This window comes from Oncorhynchus keta, chromosome 11 (genome assembly GCF_023373465.1).
Source record: "Oncorhynchus keta strain PuntledgeMale-10-30-2019 chromosome 11, Oket_V2, whole genome shotgun sequence".
NCBI lineage: Eukaryota > Metazoa > Chordata > Actinopteri > Salmoniformes > Salmonidae > Oncorhynchus > Oncorhynchus keta.
Genome location: NC_068431.1, coordinates 53,911,432 through 53,933,107, shown reverse-complemented (window position 1 = coordinate 53,933,107; position 21,676 = coordinate 53,911,432). Strand labels below are relative to the sequence as shown.

The 21,676-nt window shown below is 43.9% G+C and overlaps 1 protein-coding gene across 2 annotated transcripts in view; it reads right to left on the bottom strand.

Annotated features, from left to right (window-relative positions):
* The window catches only part of adamts8a (ADAM metallopeptidase with thrombospondin type 1 motif, 8a), a 44,811-nt gene that overhangs the window by 19,165 nt on the left and 3,970 nt on the right, over positions 1–21,676 (bottom strand). For both annotated transcript variants that reach the window (XR_008060642.1, XM_035781300.2), the window contains exons 2-8: positions 7,851–8,090; positions 6,703–6,835; positions 6,212–6,379; positions 3,961–4,277; positions 988–1,174; positions 499–671; positions 146–321 (exon numbers count right to left, since the gene is read on the bottom strand). Coding sequence is in view for 1 of the 2 variants with exons in the window: in XM_035781300.2 (XP_035637193.1) it covers positions 146–321; positions 499–671; positions 988–1,174; positions 3,961–4,277; positions 6,212–6,379; positions 6,703–6,835; positions 7,851–8,090 (1,394 nt within the window). In the remaining variant the exon portion in view is untranslated. The remainder of the gene's footprint in view (positions 1–145; positions 322–498; positions 672–987; positions 1,175–3,960; positions 4,278–6,211; positions 6,380–6,702; positions 6,836–7,850; positions 8,091–21,676) is intronic.

The following is a 21,676-nucleotide window of genomic DNA, read 5'->3' as shown; positions in this document are numbered from 1 at the left end:
GACTTTCCATGACCAGCATTTGAATGCTTTCTATGACACCAGAATCATCTTGAAAAGACGTGAATCAGTCAACCATTTTCACGAATTCAGAGAAACAACTCTGCCCTCAAAGGAATTGAATCCTGAATATATTTATTTTACTCACATGGCTTTATTCATCGATCCAGTGATCTTCCTGCAGGTTGTTCCATCACCCCCACACATGCCACATTTGTCCAGCTTCACACTGGAGCCGATCACCTGATCGCAGCCAGCTTTGACGCACTGTCCCTGGACACAGATGGAGGTGGTGTCTGGGCCACAGGTGGTGCCATCAACAACCTGAAACAACACAGAAAAACATGCAAAGTATTCGCCTCAACTCCTAGAGCACTGTAAATCAAGCGTGTTGATGAGTTGGAAATGAATCAACCCAGTGATCAAAACTGGTTTCTGGTTATAATGATGTCATTTCAACCAGCTGGGAACTATTTCAAATTTAAGTAGAGTTATAGATACCTTGGCCTCGAAGACTTTGAATTCATTGCTGCCTCTTGCTCTGCAGAACAGTTTGCACCTGTCCCTGGGTGAGACACCATTGTATTTGGGGATCCACTGCTTGATGTTCCCATGGATGTCCAGGTATCGGTCGCTGTTGTACTTCTCACACTGCTCATCTCTGAAGCTCTTACCTGGGAGAACGATATCATTATCAATCCTATCTCTACTGATGACATTCAAGCATGTCAAGGGAACTCTTATACTACTAATTAAACTAGCCTTTCATAACACTTTTCACAACACATTAAGTGTGTGCCATCAGGCCACTACTTTACTACCTCATATCTACAATACAAAATCCATGTGTACGTGTGTGTAGAGTGCGTGTGTTTGCATGTGTATGTGTGTATCTGTGCTTGGGTGCCCGCCCAATGTAATTGTTGAGGTGTGGATATATTGATCAGTTATTGATTTGGATATAGTGATTCATTGTTGGTGTTAATTTACCATGCTCATCTTGGCAGGCCTGTATGTGACAAGTCTGGTACTTGGCTCTCTGTCCCGCACAGTATGCTCCTCCGTTTTGTGGCTTGGGATCAGTGCATTCTCTCTGGGAAAACTCCACCCCTCCGCCACATGACCTGGAGCATGACCCCCAGGGGCCCCACACACCCCAACCTCCGTCCACAGGCTCCTACAAGATACAACCAGACAGACCAATCAGTAATTATATCAATGAAATTGTGCTTAGAACCCTTCAACTGTTGTCACAAAGTTTACAGGCTTTGAGTGAACATGTGAAATGAAATTATTCACACTACAAAAATGGAATCTCTACCCTCAGTAATGAAATACCCTACCCGTGTCATTTGAAAACAATTACTATATGGCAGTCTTGATAAGAGTTTTTTTTTGCTTGGTTAGGGTTTTTAGTTTGGCATCTCTTGTGACATATAGTGGCCTGCCCTGCAGTCTGCCACGCGTGTAACTGCCTCTTGTGCGTACTCACAGCTCCTGGCATGTGCTACTAAGACACAGCATTTCATTTCTCTGGGGTTTTTACGAGTTGGCTGCAACAACTCCTCTAACAGCCAGAGTGTCTGGAATCACAAGCTAGTCCCTTGGAACAGGCTTGGCTGTTTTTAAATATACTTACTTTTTAAAGGCCTGAACAAAATATACTAAGCCGGGCCCTCAGACTGACATTTGGGGGTCTGAATAAGAGAGGGATTTATTATTTTCAGCTGCCACGCGACAGGGCTGGTACTGGGGCCTGGCATAGGGCCAGGGCCGGATGGGGGCACATGACAAAATGAGACTACATTCTATTTCTGAAGATGAAGTATTGAAACAGACGGGAGCCAGAAACTGTCTCTCACCAAAGCAGTGAAAATAAATAACACCTGTCATGGTCAAGTGTAGACAGTGAGAGAAACAGAGCGCAAGAGAGAGAAAGTCAGAAGAGAAAGACTGCAAGAGAGAAATCCTGTAGGCTATGACATAAACACTGCATACAAAAAGCTAAAGTAGGTAGTAAATCGTTGAGGTAGCCTATTTAAACAAGTTTTTTCAGGCAGGTAAGAGGGTTCATAAATCACACAGAGACTGGAGGAGTTAGTGCCTCAGACACAATCATCCGATCCCTATGCAGAAGGATGGAGGATTTTAGCCAGTCACTCAGACAGACAGAGCGAGAATCAGAATGGTTCAGAATACTGTTGAAGTCGGAAATGTACATACTAATACATTCAAACTCAGTTTTTCACAATTCCTGACATTTAATCCTAGTATAAATTCCCTGTTTTAGGTCAGTTAGGAAAACCACTTTATTTTAATGTGAAATGTCAGAATAATAGTAGAGAGTGAAGTTTACATACACTCAATTAGTATTTGGTAGCATTGCCTTTAAATTGTTTAGCTTGGTTCAAACGTTTCAGTTAGTCTTCCATTTTGGCCCAATCCTCCTAACAGAGCTGGTGTAGCTGAGTCAGGTTTGTAGGCCTCCTTGCTTGCACACATTTTTTCAGTTCTGCCCACAAATGTTCTACAGGATTGAGGTAAGGGCTATGTGATGGCCACTCCAATTCCTTGACTTTGTTGTCCTTAAGCTATTTTGCCACAACTTTGGAAGTATGCTTGGGGTCATTGTCCAAGGCCGGAAGGGTAGCCTAGTGGTTAGAGTGTTGGACTAGTAACTGGAAGGTTGCAAGTTCAAATCCCCGAGCTGACAAGGTACAAATCGATTGTTCTACCCCTGAACAGGCAGTTAATCCACTGTTCCTAGGCCGTCATTGAAAATAAGAATTTGTTCTTAATTAACTGACTTGCCTAGTTAATTAAAGGTAAAATTAAAATTTGCAAGACCCATTTGCGACAAAGCCTTAACTTCCTGACTGATGTCTTGAGATACTGCTTCAAAATATCCACATAACTTTCCATCCTCATGATGCCATCTATTTTGTGAAGTGCACCAGTCCCTCCTGCAGCAAAGCGCCCCCACAACATGATGCTGCCACCCCTGTGCTTCACGGTTGGGATGGTGTTCTTTGACTTGCAAGCCTCCCCCTTTTTCCTCCAAATATAATGATGGTCATTATGGCCAAACAGTTCTATTTTTGTTTCATCAAACCAGAAAACATGTCTCCAAAAAGGACAATCTTTGTCCCCATGTGCAGTTGCAAACTGTAGTCTGGCTTTTTTATGGCGGTTTTGGAAGCAGTGGCTTCTTCCTTGCTGAGCGGCCTTTCAGGTTATGTCGATATAGGACTCGTTTTACTGTGAATGTAGATACTTTTGTCCCTTTTTCCTCCAGCATCTTCACAAGGTCCTTTGCTGTTGTTCTGGGATTGATTTGCACTTTTCACAACAAAGTACATTAATCTCTAGGAGACAGAACACGTCTCCTTCCTGAGTGGTATGACGGCTGCGTGGTGCCATGGTGTTTATACTTGCGTACTATTATTTGTACAGATGAACGTGGTACCTTCAGGCATTTGGAAATTGATTCCAAAGGATGAACCAGACCTGTGGAGGTCTACACTTTTTTTTCCTGTGTTCTTGGCTGATTTCTTTAGCTTTTCCCATGATGTCAAGCAAAGAGGAACTGAGTTTGAATGTAGGCCTTGAAATACATCCACAGGTACACCTCCGATTGACTCAAATGATGTCAATTAGCCTATCAGAAGCTTATAAAGCCATGACATCATTTTCTGGAATTTTCCAAGCTGTTTAAAGGCACAGTCAACTTAGTGTATTTAACTTCTGACCCACTGGAATTGTGATACAGTGAATTATAAGTGAAATAATCTGTCTGTAAACTGTTGGAAAAATTACTTGTGTCATGCACAAAGTAGATGTCCTAACTGACTTGCCAAAACTATAGTTTGTTAACAAGAAATTTGTGGAGTGATTGAAAAAATAGTTGTAATGACTCCAACCTAAGTTTATGTAAACATCCGACTTCAACTGTACATATAGTACCTCTCTTTTCTGCTGATCAGTCACTGCAGCACAGACACCTCCCTGACAGGTGGTGTTGGTCCCAGCTCCAGCTCCAGCCCCAGCCCAGCAGAGCGTGCCATCAGCCCAGGGCAGGCTGCCGTTCCGGGTGGTGCAGTGTGGCTGGCCCTCCTCCCGGCACCACAGCTGGCTGCAAGTCTGGTCCTCTGGGGTGTCCGGACACAGGCTGAACTCCTCCCCGAAGGCCTGCTGGCACTGACGGTCCAGGTTGTAGGAGACACCAGGGGGATCAACAGGGAGAGGGAGAGTCTGCTCTGGAGGATCCAACAGACAGTCACCTGAGAGAGTGGAACATAAAGCAGGCACAAATCAGTCAATCAAATTGATTCATAAAGCCCTTTCTAGTTCAGCCGACAGTCACCTGTAAAGAGACACATTTTTATTTATTCAGTCAGTTGAGGATAAATGATTGCATACAACGATGGTCTAGCTACATTAACATACAGGCACAGACCCATGAACAGGCATGAAAGCTCCAGTAAGCTCAGGGGTGACAAAATGTCAATAAGATCTGGAGGACGTGTTAGTCAGTGACTGACATTTGGGAGATCTGTACATACTGTATTATACTGAAGGTGTTAAGAAGACCTAGGGGGGGGGGGGGCTAAAGCTCTGATAAAGTTGGGAGCACACGTTCCTCTTCTATCAATCACCAGGAAACGACAACTGCAACTGGGTGCCAGTCCGCCTGAAGCACGTGAAATTGGACTGTTATGTTTATTTTTTGCAAACCTAAAACAGGTGTACAACAGTTTTAGCTTGAGGGGGCTATTTCCATAGCAGAATGGAATCGCCAAATACACAGAGATGTGTTTAAGGGAAGATACATTCTTTGCCTCTAAAGATTTTGTTGCCAGAAGGTCCAGTGGCTGAATCGGGTGATAGAAATGGTTGTAGATCATTGCCAAACATTACATTTCACTTTAGACTTCTGAAGCAGCTTCTCTTCATGAACTCTATGTAGACAAATATACTTTAACTCTTGGCATTGATGTGCATGTCAGACAGAAGAGTTACTGCCTCTCTGCCCTGGTACAGTATGTTGCTTAATCCTATTTTGTTAGATCTTTTTGGTGGTATGGCCCCTTTAACAAAGGAGAATTCTGCAACATCAGTCCACTATATATCTGTGGCAAGGTCGGTAAAGACAACATGTGCTTGGCTACACTCGTTTTCTCTTCTCTGTGAGGGAAAACAGTTGTTAAAGCTGGAATGTGTGACTCACCAGCAGATGAGGCAGAGAGAGAGACAGAGAGATTATTTTATTACAATGTATATTGTATATATTGTTGCTTTGGCAATATTGACGCAATGCTTTTTTCATGCCAATAAAGCAACTTGAATTTGAATTTGAGAGAGAAATCAAAGTGAAGATTGAAATATCGATGTGGGATAAAACATTGACTGAGAAAAATGGATGCTATTTCGCAACACAAATATCTGCTTTGCCTTAGATTTGCTATCTTCCATTCTAGGAGCAAAAACATTCATCTTGAGATGCCTTCTCCCAGCAATCTCAGGCATGTCTGCTGTGTGTGTGTGTCATCTGAATTATTACAGTGCTGTCTGTGTCTCTGCCCTGCCATGAGCAGACAGAAGTGAAGAGAAGAGCCTCTCACTGCAAAGAGAGAGGAGCTTACTCTCCAAGGACTGTTAGTTTGGACACTCTCAGCAAAATTACAAATAGTGGTTTTCAGAAACCATAAATAGAGGTTGGTGGAGCGCGTTTAGGCAGAATGGGCTTTTTAAAAAGAGAGAGAAATAAAATAAACTTGTGAAATGTTAGGGGTTCATATTATATAGGGATTTCTCCCCACTCTCTGAGTCCTAAATTACATAGCACACTCTCCGTGGCAGGTGTCTATTAACTGCATAATAACAGCCTATGGCCCTTTAGGACAAATGTCTCAAAACTGTTATTCAAACATAATGAAACCGCAAACTGTTTTCACTCAGATTCAGTTTGTCTGGAATGCTACCTCATGACCAAAACCAAATGAAAGCTGGGAACCACATGTTAACCAATAAGAACAAACTGTTGATGCAATTATGTTCGTGGGTAGTAAGTAGTGCATCGGGGAGTCATGATTTCAGCCAATGCATCTGACTCAATACATCTACACTTGATACAGTGGTTAGAGAGAATCGAATAGAATAAAAGAGTAGAGAAGAAAGCACTGGGATAAAGGTTTAAAAGGGTAAGTTATCCTACCATATCCATTGTCGAAGAACTCTGTGACATAGCGTGCGCTACATGGTGACCATGGCAAAGTCTTGCTGAGGCTAAAGAACACAGACGCCATCACGTGTGGCCCATCCAGGTGTCCGAACCATCTGATACAGTTATTAGAGTCGTCATGAGGCATGCTGAGTACATGACCTGAGGAGATAAAGAAGAAGATGCTGCTGAGAGCTGACGTATGGCTTACATCATGCACTTTTCTAACTTTATTTCTCATTTAAGCTAGTTGGATGGTTTTGTGGTTTACAAGGAACCTAATTATGATATTAACTGAATGAAAGCAAGAGGCAAAGCAGGACAGCCATCACAAGTGACTCAGGAGAAGGACGAGACATCCATCCACATTGGCCTTTACTCAAGTTTCCTTCCTTGTGAGATAGGAAACACACAAGTATGCAGTTTGTTCCATAGTGTGTTACTGTAACATACCATGCCCATATTTCTATAGCGTATTAACATACCTAGCTCGTGTGTCACGGTGTAGGCGGCCTGCAGACCGTTATCCTCTATTACAGAGCAGCTTCTCTTGGGGTCACACATGGTGCCCACGTCAGCCACCCCCAAGGTGTCACAGCTCCTCTGACCACAGATGTCCTGCATAGGGGGTACAGGGAGAGAGGACATGAGGACTTTATCACAATGGGAAAGAGGACAAGATGAGAGAAAAATGGCGAGAGGAGTAGGGATCTCACAACTCATCTGCCCATAGATATCCTACATGGGGTAGAGGGAGAGGAGAGGAGAGGAGAGGAGAGGAGAGGAGGAGAGGAGAGGAGAGGAGAGGAGAGGAGAGGAGAGGAGAGGAAAAGGGCTAGGGGATTAGGGAGAGTAGGAAGAGGAGGGACACATTTCAGACACTGATATCCAGACATTGCTACGTTTGTTCCAGACAGAGGGGGTTTTCCCCCTAAAAGTGAAGCTCTTGCCAGCAAAACATATTTGTCAGTGTTTCCATCGTAAAATGAAGCAAATACATGGCAGCCAGTAGATTTGGGGAGAAAGAAAATTTAACTGTGTGGTATCTAAAGCACACAGTGAAGGGGGATTCAGTATAACAAGGCCATTGAAGCTCTAGTTTCAGTTACACTTACAGACAGGCATCCCCAAAAAAGGGTACTTTGGAGACTGGAAGGGCAAAGGGGCATGTGCTCTGCACAACACAGGGGTTGATGGGAGAATAGGCTGGTGGTAATGGCTGGAGCGGAATGAGTGGAATGGTATCAAATACATCAAACATATGGTTTCCATTCCATTTGCGCCGTTCCGGACATTTTTACGAGCCGTTCTCCCCTCAGCAGCCTCCTGCGCTGCACAGGTGGAGCCCTATCTGTGCACGTGCCACCCTATCTGTGCACGTGCCTGCTTTTCACACTAAACAGAGCCAAACCAAGCTGTACCGAGCATGGCCTGGTTTTGCATCCACCATAGTTGCTGGAACCATACTGAAAAGGACAATGTTAAAATAAAATATTTGAGCTAGTACTGTTTGGTCAGCACGAGAGTAAAAGGGTAATAGGGTTCATCTCACCTGCCTGGTGAATTGGATAGTTGTGTCCTCGCACAACTATTGAGTGATTGAGATGGAATGGCTAATGTTCTAAGTTCTCACCTGTCTGGTGAATAAGATGGCTGTATCGTAGTGTTCCAGGTGCCTCTGGCTGGAGGGGTTGAAGAGCTGCTGCCAGTTACAGAAGTTCCTGAGGGCCATTCCTCCGTTGCTGGACACCTGGGGCCCTACATCTTCGTCCTCCACCACCAGCATCTTCACAACCACCAGGCTCACTGAGTTCTTCAGACTGGGGTGGCGGTAGACCCGCGCCGCCACTGCCATCAGAGTCAGTAGGTAGTGCTTTAGAGGGAAGAGAGAGATATGCCTTGTAATATATAATTTAGTAGAACTGTCAGCATTGACAGTGACACATATATTACGGAAATGTGGCTCATGCGGGAATCGAACCCTGGTGTTGCCAGCACCATGTTTTAACCAAATGAGCAACTGGAAGCACATGTGGAAGCATGGGAAACAATGACCTAACCAATGATCTGTAACACCCAACTAGAGGTCGACCGATTAATCGGAATGGCCGATTAATTAGGGCCAATTTAAAGTTTTCATAACAATCGGAAATTGATATTTTTGGGTGCCGATTTGCCGATTTTTTAAAATATATTTAATTAGGCAAGTCAGTTAAGAACACATTCTTATTTTCAATGAAGCCCTAGGAACGGTGGGTTAACTGCCTCGTTCAGGGGCAGAATGACAGATTTTCACCTTGTCAGCTCCGGGGATCTGGTCTTGCAACATTACAGTTAACTAGTCCAACGCAATAACGACCTGCCTCTCTCTCGTTGCACTCCATTGTTACGCGAATGCAGTAAGCCAAGGTAAGTTGCTTGCTAGCATTAAAATTATCTTATAAATAACTATCAATCATAATTAACTACACATGGTTGATGATATTATTAGATATTATCTAGCGTGTCCTAGCGTGTCCTGCGTTGCATATCAATCAATATCAATCATCAAATTTGCAGACGACACTACAGTGGTAGGCTTGATTACCAACAATGACGAGACGGTCTACAGGGAGGAGGTGAGGGCCCTCGGAGTGTGGTGTCAGGAAAATAACCTCTCACTCAACGTCAACAAAACAAAGGAGATGATCGTGGACTTCAGGAAACAGCAGAGGGAGCACCCCCCTATCCACATTGACGGGACAGTAGTGGAGATGGTGGAAAGTTTTATGTTCCTCTGCTTACACATCACGGACAAACTGAAATGATCCACCCACACAGACAGCGTGGTGAAGAAGGCGCAGCAGCGTCTCTTCAACCTCAGGAGGCTGAAGAAATTTGACATGTCCCCGAAAACACTCACAAACCTTTACAGATGCACAATCAAGAGCATCCTATCGGGCTGTATCACCGCCTGGTACGGCAACTGCTTCACCCACAACCATAATGCGCTCCAGAGGGTAGTGAGGTCTGCACAACGCATCACTCCCGGGGGAAAATGACCTGCCCTCCAGGACACCTACACCACCTGATGTCACAGGAAGGCCAAAAAGATCATCAAGGACAACAACCACCCGAGCCACTGCCTGTTCACCCCGCTATCATCCAAAAGGCGAGGTCAGTATAGGTGCATCAATGCTGGGACCGAGAGACTGAAAAACAGCTTCTATCTCAAGGCCATCAGACTGTTAAACAGCCATCACTAACATTGATGGCGCACGGCCATCCATATATTTGTATATACATTTTCTTCACTCCTTTACACTTGTGTGTATAAGGTAGTTGTTGTGAAATTGTTAGATTACTTGTTAGATATTACTGCACGGTCAGAACTAGAAGCACAAGCACATTACACTCACATTAACATCTGCTAACCATGTGTATGTGACCAATCAAATTTGATGATATAGAGACACATGGCATTTTAATTGAATTCACAGAACATTTGAACAGTATTTAATCATACAAACACAACACAACTATCTGTATTACCCTTCATATGCTGACAAACTGCATATGTGGGGTTTGAACTTTCAATGTTTGGGTTTTCCAACCAGATAATTAACCATCTGAGCCACTGGGGGATAGCCTTGTGGCTTTGTTCAGCCAAATTTGGTCAATCAGGACACAGAACACATAAAAATATATCCTCCTCATATGCTGTGTACTTGTAACACTGTATTTCATGATTTTCTTTCTACAACACGTGTTGAAAGTCTTATTATTCACACCCCTTGACTTTTTCAAAATGTTGTGGTGTCACAGCCTGAATTTAAATTTGATTTTTTTTTGTCACTGGCCTACACACAATATCTTGTAATGTCAAAATGAGATGTTTTTTATTTATTTGACATTTTTACAAATTAATTAACAATGAAAAGCTGAAAGAAATGTACCGAGTCAATAAGTATTCAACCCCTTTGTTATGGCAAGCCAAAATAAGTTAGGGAGTAAACATGTGCTTACCCAGTTACATATGTTGCCCGGACTCACTCTGTGTGCAATAATAGTGTTTAACATGATTTTTTAATGACTGCCTCATCTCACTACCCCCACATATTTTTATTTTATTTATATATCCATTATTTTACCAATTAAGTTGACTTGAGAACACATTCTCATTTACAGCAACAACCTGGGGAATGGTTGCAGAGGAGAGGAGGAGGATGAATGAGCCAATTGAAAACTGGGGATTATTAGGTGACCTTGATGGTTTGAGGGTCCGAGTGGGAATTTAGCCAGGACACCAGGGTTAACACCCCTACTCTTACGATAAGTGCCATGGGATCTTTAATGACCTCAGAGAGTCAGGACACCCGTTTAACATCCCATCCAAAAGACGGCACCCTACACAGGGCAGTGTCCCCAAACACTGCCATGGGGTATTTTTTAGACCAGAGGAAAGAGTGCCTCCTACTGACCCTCCAACGCCACTTTCAGCAGCATCTGGTCTCCAATCCAGGGACTGACCAGGACCAACCCTGCTTAGCTTCAGAAGCAAGCCAGAAGTGGTATGCAGGGTGGTATGCTGCTGATATGCGTACAGTTATGGGTAAGGTCCTTCAGTGATGCAGTGCATTTCAAACAGAGATTCAACCATGAAGACCAGGGAAGTTTTCCAATGCCTCGCAAAGAAGGGCACCTATTGATAGATGGGTAAAAATAAAAAATGCAGACATTTGAGCATGGTGAGGTTATTAATTAGACTTTGGATGGTGCGTCAATACACCCAATCACTACTGGCGTCCTTCCTAACTCCGTTGCCGGAGAGGAAGGAAACCATTCAGGGATTTCATCATTAGGTCAATGGTGACTTTAAAATAATTACAGAGTTGAATGGCTGTGATAAGAGAAAACTGAGGATGGATCAACAACATGGTAGTTACTCCAAAATAATAACCACATTGACCGAGGGAAAATAAGGAAGCCTGTACAGAAGAAAAATATTCCAAAACATGCATCCTGTTTCTAACAAGGCACTAAAGTATTACTGCAAAAAATGTTGGAAAGCAATGCACTTCTTGTCCTGAATACGAAGTGTTATGTTTGGGGCAAATTGAGTACAACACATTACTGACTACCCTTCTTCATATTTTCAACCATAGTGGTGGCTGCAATATGTTATGGGTATGCTTGTAATCATTAAGGACTGGGTAGTTTTTCAGGATACAAAATGAATGGATGGTTCAGTCTGCTCTTACACACTGAGAAATTAATTCCCCTCTCAGCAGGACAATAACCTAAAACACAAGACCAAACCTACACTGGAGTTGCTTACCAAGAAGACAGTTAATGTTCTTGAATGGCCGAGTTACAGTTTTGACTTAAATCTACTTAAAAATCTATGGCAAGACCTGAAAATAGCAATGATCACCAACCAATTTGACACCGCTTGAGGAATTGTGACTAATGGGCAAATGTTGCACAACCCTGGTGTGGAAAGCGCTTAGAGACTTACCTATGACTCATAGCTGTAATCGCTGCCAAAGGTGCTTCTACAAAGTACACTGCTCAAAAAAATGAAGGGAACACTAAAATAACACATCCTAGATCTGAATGAATGAAATATTCGTATTAAATACTTTTTTCTTTACATAGTTGAATGTGCTGACAACAAAATCACACAAAAATTATGAATGGAAATCAAATTTATCAACCCATGGAGGTCTGGATTTGGAGTCACACTCAAAATTAAAGTGGAACACTACAGGCTGATCCAACTTTGATGTAATGTCCTTAAAACAAGTCAAAATGAGGCTCAGTAGTGGTAGCGCCTGGGCATGCTCCTGAGGGATCTCCTCCCAGTCCTGGACTAAAGCATCCGCCAACTCCTGGACAGTCTGTGGTGCAACGTGGCGTTGGTGGATGGAGCGAGACATGATGTCCCAGATGTGCTCAATTGGATTCAGGTCTGGGGAACGGGCGGGCCAGTCCATAGCATCAATGCCTTCCTCTTGCAGGAACTGCTGACACACTCCAGCCACATGAGGTCTAGCATTGTCTTGCATTAGGAGGAACCCAGGGCCAACCGCACCAGCATATGGTCTCACAAGGGGTCTGAGGATCTCATCTCGGTACCTAATGGCAGTCAGGCTACCTCTGGCGAGCACATGGAGGGCTGTGCGGCCCCCCAAAGAAATGCCACCCCACACCATGACTGACCCACCGCCAAACCGGTCATGCTGGAGTATGTTGCAGGCAGCAGAACATTCTCCACGGCGTCTTCAGACTCTGTCACGTCTGTCACATGTGCTCAGTGTGAACCTGCTTTCATCTGTGAAGAGCACAGGGCGCCAGTGGTTAATTTGCCAATCTTGGTGTTCTCTGGCAAATGCCAAACGTCCTGCACGGTGTTGGGCTGTAAGCACAACCCCCAACTGTGGACGTCGGGCCCTCATACAACCCTCATGGAGTCTGTTTCTGACCGTTTGAGCAGACACATGCACATTTGTGGCCTGCTGGAGGTCATTTTGCAGGGCTCTGGCAATGCTCCTCCTGCTCCACCTTGCACAAAGGCGGAGGTAGCGGTCCTGCTGCTGGGTTGTTGCCCTCCTACGGCCTCCTCCATCTCCTGATGTACTGGCCTGTCTCCTGGTAGCGCCTCCGTGCTCTGGACACTACGCTGACACACACAGCAAACCTTCTTGCCACAGCTCGCATTGATGTGCCATCCTGGATGAGCTGCACTACCTGAGCCACTTGTGTGGGTTGTAGACTCCGTCTCATGCTACCACTAGAGTGAAAGCACCACCAGCATTCAAAAGTGACCAAAACATCAGCCAGGAAGCATACGAACTGAGAAGTGGTCTGTGGTCACCACCTGCAGAACCACTCCTTTATTGGGGGTGTCTTGCTAATTGCCTATAATTTCCACCTGTTGTCTATTGCATTTGCACAACAGTATGTGACATTTATTGTCAATCAGTGTTGCTTCCTAAGTGGACAGTTTGATTTCACAGAAGTGTGATTGACTTGGAGTTACATTGTGTTGTTTAAGTGTTCCCTTTATTTTTTGGAGCAGTGTATTTTCTCAGGGGTGTGAATACTTATGTAAATTAGATATTTCTCTATTTAATTTTCAATACATTTGCAAAATGTTCTAAAAACATGTATTAACATTGTCATTATGGAGTATTGTGTGTAGATGGGTGAGAAAAAAAGGCTGTTACACAACAAATGTGGAAAAAGTCAAGGGGTAAGAATAGAGAATAATGTGGTTTCTGAAGGCACTGTATGAAGTATTAAAATACATGTTTATTTTTATTATTAAATGCGTTTCAAATGTCCTATTAATGAAATTCTATGCATATTGTTTACATAGCAAGTGTAAAATAGATCTGGTTGTGTTTGTATGATTAAATGTTCAAATTCAAATGTCCTATGAATTAAATTAAATACAGATTGTCAACATATGAAGTGTTAAAAATATGGATGTGCTTGTATGATTAAACGCTGTTCAAATGTCCTACGAATTAAATAAGAATGTCCTGTGTCTCTACAGTGCATTTGGAAAGTATTCAGACCCCTTGACTTTATCCACATTTTGTTACTGTCACATTCTGTCCATCGTTCGTATGTGTTTTCCTTGTTTTAGTGTTGGTCAGGACGTGAGCTGGGTGGGCATTCTATGTTGTGTGTCTGGTTTGTCTATTTCTATGTTTGGCCTGATATGGTTCTCAATCAGAGGCAGGTGTTAGTCATTGTCTCTGATTGGGAACCATATTTAGGTAGCCTGTTTTGTGGGTGATTGTTCCTGTCTCTGTGTTTGCACCAGATAGGACTGTTTAGGTTTTCACTTTTCTTGTTTTGTATAGTCTGTTCATGTATAGTCGTCGTTTATTAAAAACATGAATAACCACCACGCTGCATTTTGGTCCGCCTCTCTTTCACCAGAAGAAAACCCTTACAGAATCACCCACCAACCAAGGACCAAGCGGCGTGGTAAACAGAGGCAGCAGCAACAGCAGCAGCAGGAGAAGCGACAGGTGCAGCAGGAGCAACAGCAGCAGCAGCAAAGGCAGCAGCAGGAGAAGCAACAGAGGCAGCAGCAGCAGTGGGAGAGGCTGCACTATTTGGATAAATGGACTTGGGAGGAGATCCTTGACGGAAAAGGACCCTGGGCTGAGCCAGGGGAATATTGCCGCCCCAAAGCCGAGCTGGAGGCAGCGAAAGCAGAGAGGCAGCATTATGAGGAGCTAGCACGGCAGAGTGGCTGGAAGCCCGAGAGGCACCCCCCAAAATTTATTGGGGGGGCACAGGGAGAGTGTGGCAGTGTCAGGAGTCAGACCTGAGCCAACTCCCCCTGTTTACCGTAAGGAGCCATGGATGGAATTGGAGCTGTCGGCGAAGCAGAGTGCTGAGTCTGAGAGTGTGGAGGATGTATTGGACAGAGTAGAAAGAAAGCTGTTGGTTTTGCATAGTAAGCACGGCATACCAGTGCCAGCACCACGCATCAGGCCTACAGTTCGTCCCGCCTGTCCAGCGCTGCCGGAGCCTTCCTCCTCTCCAGCGCAGCCAGAGTCTCCCGCCTGTCCGGCGCTGTCAGAGCTTACCGCCCCTCATGCCAGAGGCGCCAGAGCTCCTCATTCCAGAGGCACCAGTGCTCCTCAGTCCAGCGCTGCAAAACCTTTTTCTCCAGTCTGCCCAGCGCCGTCTGAGCTACCCGTCTGCCCAGCGCCGTCTGAGCTACCAGTCTGCCCAGCGCCGCCAGTGCTGCCAGTCTGTCCAGCGCCACCAGTGCCGCTAGTCTGCCCAGCGCCGTCTGAGCTACCCGTCTGCCCAGCGCCGTCTGAGCTACCAGTCTGCCCAGGATCCGCCAGAACTGCCAGTCGGCCAGGATCTGCCAGTCGGCCAGGATCTGCCAGTCAGCCAGGATCAGTTAGATCCGCCATTCAGCCAGGATCCGCCAGTCTGCCAGGATCCACCAGTCAGCCAGGATCCGCCAGAAGTGCCAGTCAGCCAGGATCTGCCAGATCCGCTAGTCAGCCGGGATCCGCCAGTCAGCCAGGATCTGCCAGTCAGCCAGGATCTGCCGGAACCACCAGCCAGCCAGGATCTGGTAGATCCAGCAACCTGCCTGAGCTTCCTCTCACTCCTGAGCTTCCTCTCACTCCTGAGCTTCCTCTCACTCCTGAGCTTCCTCTCGGTCCCGAGCTTCCCCTCGGTCCCGAGCTTCCCCTCGGTCCCGAGCTTCCCCTCAGTCCTGAGCTATCTCAGTCCAGTGGGGCCCGTTGTTAGGTTTCCTAGGCCAAGGTTAGCGGTGAGGGTCACCACTCAAGGGACACTAAGGAGGTGGACTAAGACAATTATGGAGTGGGGTCCACGTCCAGCGCCAGAGCCACCACCACGGACAGATGCCCACCCAGACCCTCCCCTATAGGTTTAGGTTGTGCGTTCGGAGTCCGCACCTTGGGGGGGTTCTGTCACATTCTGTCCATCGTTCGTATGTGTTTTCCTTGTTTTAGTGTTGGTCAGGACGTGAGCTGGGTGGGCATTCTATGTTGTGTGTCTGGTTTGTCTATTTCTATGTTTGGCCTGATATGGTTCTCAATCAGAGGCAGGTGTTAGTCATTGTCTCTGATTGGGAACCATATTTAGGTAGCCTGTTTTGTGTTGGGTTTTGTGGGTGATTGTGTTTGCACCAGATAGGACTGTTTAGGTTTTCACTTTTCTTGTTTTGTATAGTCTGTTCATGTATAGTCGTCTTTATTAAAAACATGAATAACCACCACGCTGCATTTTGGTCCGCCTCTCTTTCACCAGAAGAAAACCCTTACAGTTACGTTATAGCCTTATTATTTAATAGATAAAAAAAATCCTTCATCAATCTACACACAATACCCCATAATGACAAAGCAAAATAAGCTTTTTAGAATTTTTGCAGATATCACATTTACATAAGTATTCAGACCCTTCACTTAGTACTTTGTTGAAACATCTTTGGCAGCGATTACAGCCTCGGATCTTCTTGGGTATGACGCTACAAGCTTGGCACACCTGTATTTGGGGAGTTTCTCCCATTCTTCTCTGCAGATCCTCTCAAGCTCTATTAGGTTAGATGTTGAGCGTCGCTGCACAGCTATTTTCAGGTCTCTCCAGAGATGTTTGATTGGGTTCAAGGACATTCAGAGACTTGTGTTGTCTTGGCTGTGTGCTAAGGATTGTTGACCTGTTGGAAGGTGAACCTTCGCCCCAGTCTGAGGTCCTGAGCACTCTGGAGCAGGTTTTTATCAAGGATCTCTCTGTACTTTGCTCCGTTCTTCTTTCCCTCATACCTTTCCCTCAGTCTCCCTGATGCTAAAAAACATAACCACAGCTTGATGCTGCCACCACCATGCTTCACCATAGGGATGGTGCCAGGATTCCTCGGGATGTGGCACTTGACATTCAGGCCAAAGAGTTCGATCTTGGTTTCATCTGACCAGAGGATCTTGTTTAGAGGATCTTGTTTCTCATGGTCTGAGAGTCTATAGGTGCCTTTTGGCAAAATCCAAGCGGGCTATCAAGTGCCTTTTACTGAGGAGTGGCTTCCGTCTGGCCACTCTACCATAAGGACCTGATTGGTGGAGCGCTGTAGAGATGGTTGTCCTTCTGGAAGGTTCTCCTATCTCCACAGAGGAACTCTGGAGCTCTTTCAGAATGACCATCGGGTTCTTGGTCACCTCCCTGACCAAAGCCCTTCTCCCTGATTGCTCAGTTTGACTGTGCGGCCAGCTCTAGGAAGTCTTGGTGGTTCCAAAATTCCTCTATTTGAGAATGATGGAGGCCACTGTTTTCTTGGGGACCTTCAATGATGCACATATTTTTTGGTACCCTTCCCCAGATCTGTGCCTCGACACAATCCTCAATCGGAGCTCTACAGACAATTCCTTTGACATCATGGCTTGGTTTTTGCTCTGACATGCATTGTCAACTGTGGGACCTTATATAGACAGTTGGGTGCCTTTCCAAAATATGTCCAATCAATTGAATTTACCACAGGTGGACTCCCAATCAAGTTTTAGAAACATCTCAAGGATGATCAATCTAAACAGGATGCACCTGAGCTCAGTTTTGAGTATCATAGCAAAGGGTCTGAATACTTATGTAGATAAGGTATTTCTGTTTTAAAAAATGTCTATAAACCTGTTTTCACTTTGTCATTATGGGGTGGATTAATGAGGAAAAACGTAACGTAACAAAATGTGGAAAAAGTCAATGGGTCTGAATACTTTCCGAATGCACTATTTGTCAAATACAGTCCTCAAATGTGAATTGCCATTAAATCCGGAGAGAAACATAATGTGGATGCATTCCAATCTGCTTTCCTATGCTTTAATGTGCATATGGTGTGGTAATATTAGGTCAAACGTAAATACATAATTTTCTAAATGCCCTTGAATGTTGTGAAGACCTCCAAGACAAGGTAAAAATGTATATTGAGTGAACATCAATGGACTATTATGTTAAATTTAAAAGAAATATGCTCTGAATTTCATAACTCACATTTCATTCTTACAACATTAAGGGAATGTCCTGTGCAACCTAACTTAAACATTGTATGAATGTCATCACATCAGCATATTTTGTGTTTTGGTAACCTATCATAATTTACACACACTGTTCCCACAACCTAATTGCATGTTCTTGGAACCTTTAAAGAACTCAGAAACACTGTTTTGTCAACCTTCTTGCAACATCAAATGAATGTTTTGTACACGCTGATACAAACGTTATCTGAATGTCAAAACTACTCAACCGTTTTTGAGTTTTGGGAGAATGCTGTGTCTCTTGTTATGTCTTAACAATGTTCCCACAAAGTTCCCACAAATTTGTGGGAATCAACAGATGAAATGTGTTGTGGGAACGTTCTTGTAACATAAAGTGAATGTTTTTTGCACCCTTAAAGAAACATTGTGAAATCATCTGCACAGCTGGACAGTTTTGGTGTTTTGGGAACATATATTTTGTCCCCACAATGTTCCCACCAGACTCTTCCCACAAGCTAATTAAACATTCTGGGAACCTTTAAAGAACAGATTAAATGTGCTATAGGAACATTCCTGCAACATCAGGCAAATGTTTTATACAAACATACAAACTGTTCTGTGGTCGTTGTTACAGATGTTGTGCACAACATTTTAGCGAACGTTAGAACATTCCAAGGATATTTAATATAAAACATTTCTGATAAATACATTTGTATGAATGTTTTTGTATGTTATATTCTTAGTGTTAGATACATCCCTAACTAGAACTTAATGTGAATCTAGGTTAATGTTATGGGAATGTTCCTGGGTTTGCTGGGATGGTCCTGGGTTTGCTAGGTGGTCCTGTAGCTCAGTTGGTAGAGCATGGCGCTTGTAACGCCAGGGTAGTGGGTTCGATCCCCGGGATCACCCATACGTAGAATGTATGCACACATGACTGTAAGTCGCTTTGGATAAAAGCGTCTGCTAAATGGCATATATTATGGTACTATCAATTGTGCACTACCTAGTTGTCAATAAACATTGAATCCTGGATTCATTTCACTAGTTAATTAATTGCAAAGAGATCTGACAACACACGCTCTGCAGGCAGTCAGAGAAGGGACCCAAATCCATAAGCCAATTGGAATCAAATGTTTAAACATTTGTGTTTTTCTTTCCATCAATAAAATGGGTTGAAGACCACAAAAACAAAACTCCTCTTGGCTTCCTCTCATTCCCAGATGGTTTAAACTCAAACACAAGACTCTGTGCCAACATTTTTATTTACAGTTTCAGATAGACACAAACTTAGTCAGATTGTATAACATCACTCCATCTTTTCTGAGGTTATTAGGTATTGACAGTATATATAGTGAGCTCCAAGAGTATTGGGACAGTGGGATTTTTTTTTTGGCTCGGTACTCCAGTACTTTGGTTTTGAAATTATAAAATTACTATGAGTGCAGACTGTCAGCTTTAATTTGAGGTACTATTAGAAATTACAACACTTTTTGTACATAGTCCCCCCCCATTTCAGGGGAGCAAAAGTTTTGGGTCAAATTCACTTACATTACCGTTCAAAAGTTTGGGGTCACTTAAAAATGTCCTTGTTTTTGAAAGAAAAGCTATTTTTTGTCCATTAGAACGCCATCAAATTGATCAGAAATACAGTGTAGACATTGTTAATGTTGTAAATGACTATTGTAGCTGGAAACAGCAGATTTTTAATGGAATATCTACATAGGCGTACAGGAGTCCAATTATCAGCAACCATTACTCCTGTGTTCCAATGGCATGTTGTATTAGCTAATCCAAGTTTATCATTTTAAAAGGCTAATTGATCATTAGAAAACCCTTGTGTAATTATGTTAGCACAGCTGAAAACTGTTGTACTGATTAAAGAAGCAATACAACTGTCCTTCTTTAGACTGGTTGAGTGTCTGAAGCATCAGAATTTGTGGGTTCGATTACAGGCTCAAACTGGCCAGAAACAAATAACTTTCTTCTGAAACTCATCAGTCTATTCTCGTTCTGAGAAATTAAGGCTATTCCATGTGAGAAATTGCCAAGAAACTGAAGATCTCGTATAACGCTGTGTACTACTTCCTTCACAGAACAGTGCAAACTGAACTATCCAAGCAGAAGATGTATCTCCTTCAAATGTTTATATTTGGTCACTAAATATAATTACATTTGAAATCGACCAGAGCTTGAAACCCTAGGCCTATACTCTAAGTCGGTGTTCATGTCATAAGCAGGAATTCCCCTCGACCACACCCAAAAAATTGGGGAAGACAAACATCACTGACAACGATGAGACAGGCTATAGGGAGGAGGTCAGAGACCTGACCATGTGGTGCAAAGACCACAACCTCTCCTTCAACGTGATCAAGACAAAGGAGATGATTGTGGACTAAAGGAAAAGGAGGACCAAGCACGCCCCCATTCTCATCGACTGGGCTGTAGTGGAGCAGGTTGAGAGCTTCATGTTCCTTGGCGTCCACATCACCAACAAACTAACAAGGTCCAAGCACACCAAGACAGTCGTGAAGAGGGCACGGAAAAACCTATTCTCCCTCAGGAGATTGAACAAATTTGGCATGGTTCCTCGGACGAAACACACATCACGACAGGAGAGACACCACAACACTACATCAAGAGAGGCTTAAGACACGTCATAGCATGGCAGCAACACATGACAACACAGCATAGTAGCAACACAACATGACAACAACATGGTAGCAACACAACATGGCATCGGCACAACATGGTAGCAGCACAAGACATGGTACAAACATTATTGGGCAAAGACAACAGGATAAAGAGCAAGGAGGTAGCGACAACACTACATCAAGCAAAACAGACACAACTGTCAGTAAATGTCCGTTATTGATTCTTTGAATGAAAAGATGAAGATAACCTGTCCAGTTTGAGTGTTATTTGCTGATCGTTCCAGTTGCTAGCTGCAGCAAACTGAAAAGAGGAGTGACCCAGAGATGTGTGTGCTTTTGGGACATTTAACAGAATGTGACTGGGAGAACAAGGTGTTGTATGTGGAGGATGAGGGCTGCAGTAGGTATCTCAGATAGGGGGGAGTGAGGCCTAAGAGGTTTTTATAAATAAGTATCAACCAATGGGTCTTGCGACAGGTATACAGAGATGACCCGTTTATAGAGGAGTATAGAGTGCAGTGATGTGTCCTATAAGAAGTATTAGTGGCAAATCTGATGGCCAAATCAAATCAAATGTATTTATATAGCCCTTCGTACATCAGCTGATATCAAAGTGCTGTACAGAAACCCAGCCTAAAACCCCAAACAGCAAGCAATGCAGGTGTAGAGGCACGGTGGTAAAGAACCTCTAGCCACTGGAGAGCACCCTTACCTGCCGATCTATAAATTGCGTCACCGTAATCTAGCATGGGTAGGATGGTATAAGACTGTATCATCTGTATATAAATAGAGGAGAGAGCTTTCTACTGCCTGAGCTATGTTGTTGATGTGTATTGAGAAGAGCGTGGGGCCTAGGATTGAGCCTTAGGGTATCCCTTGGTGACAGGGAGTGGCTGAGACAGCAGTTTTTTTTTACTTTATACACTGCACTCCTTGAGAGAGGTAGTTAGCAAACCAGGCCAAAGACCCCTCAGAGACACCAATACTCCTTAGCCGGCTCACAAGAATGGAATGGTCTACCGTATTAGGGGCGGCAGGTAGCCTAGTGGTTAGAGCGTTGGAATAGTAACCGAAAGGTTGCAAGATCGAATTCCTGAGCTGACAAGGTAAACATCTGTCGTTCTGCCCTTGAACAAGGCAGTTAACACATTGTTCCTAGGCTGTCATTGAAGATAAGAATTTAGAAAGGTAAGAAAGGTAAAACATAAATAAAATCAAAAGCTTTGGCCAGGTAAATAAAAATAGAAGCACAACATTGCATGTCAAGTGTCCAAAGTTGTCATCAAGGCAAAGAGTGG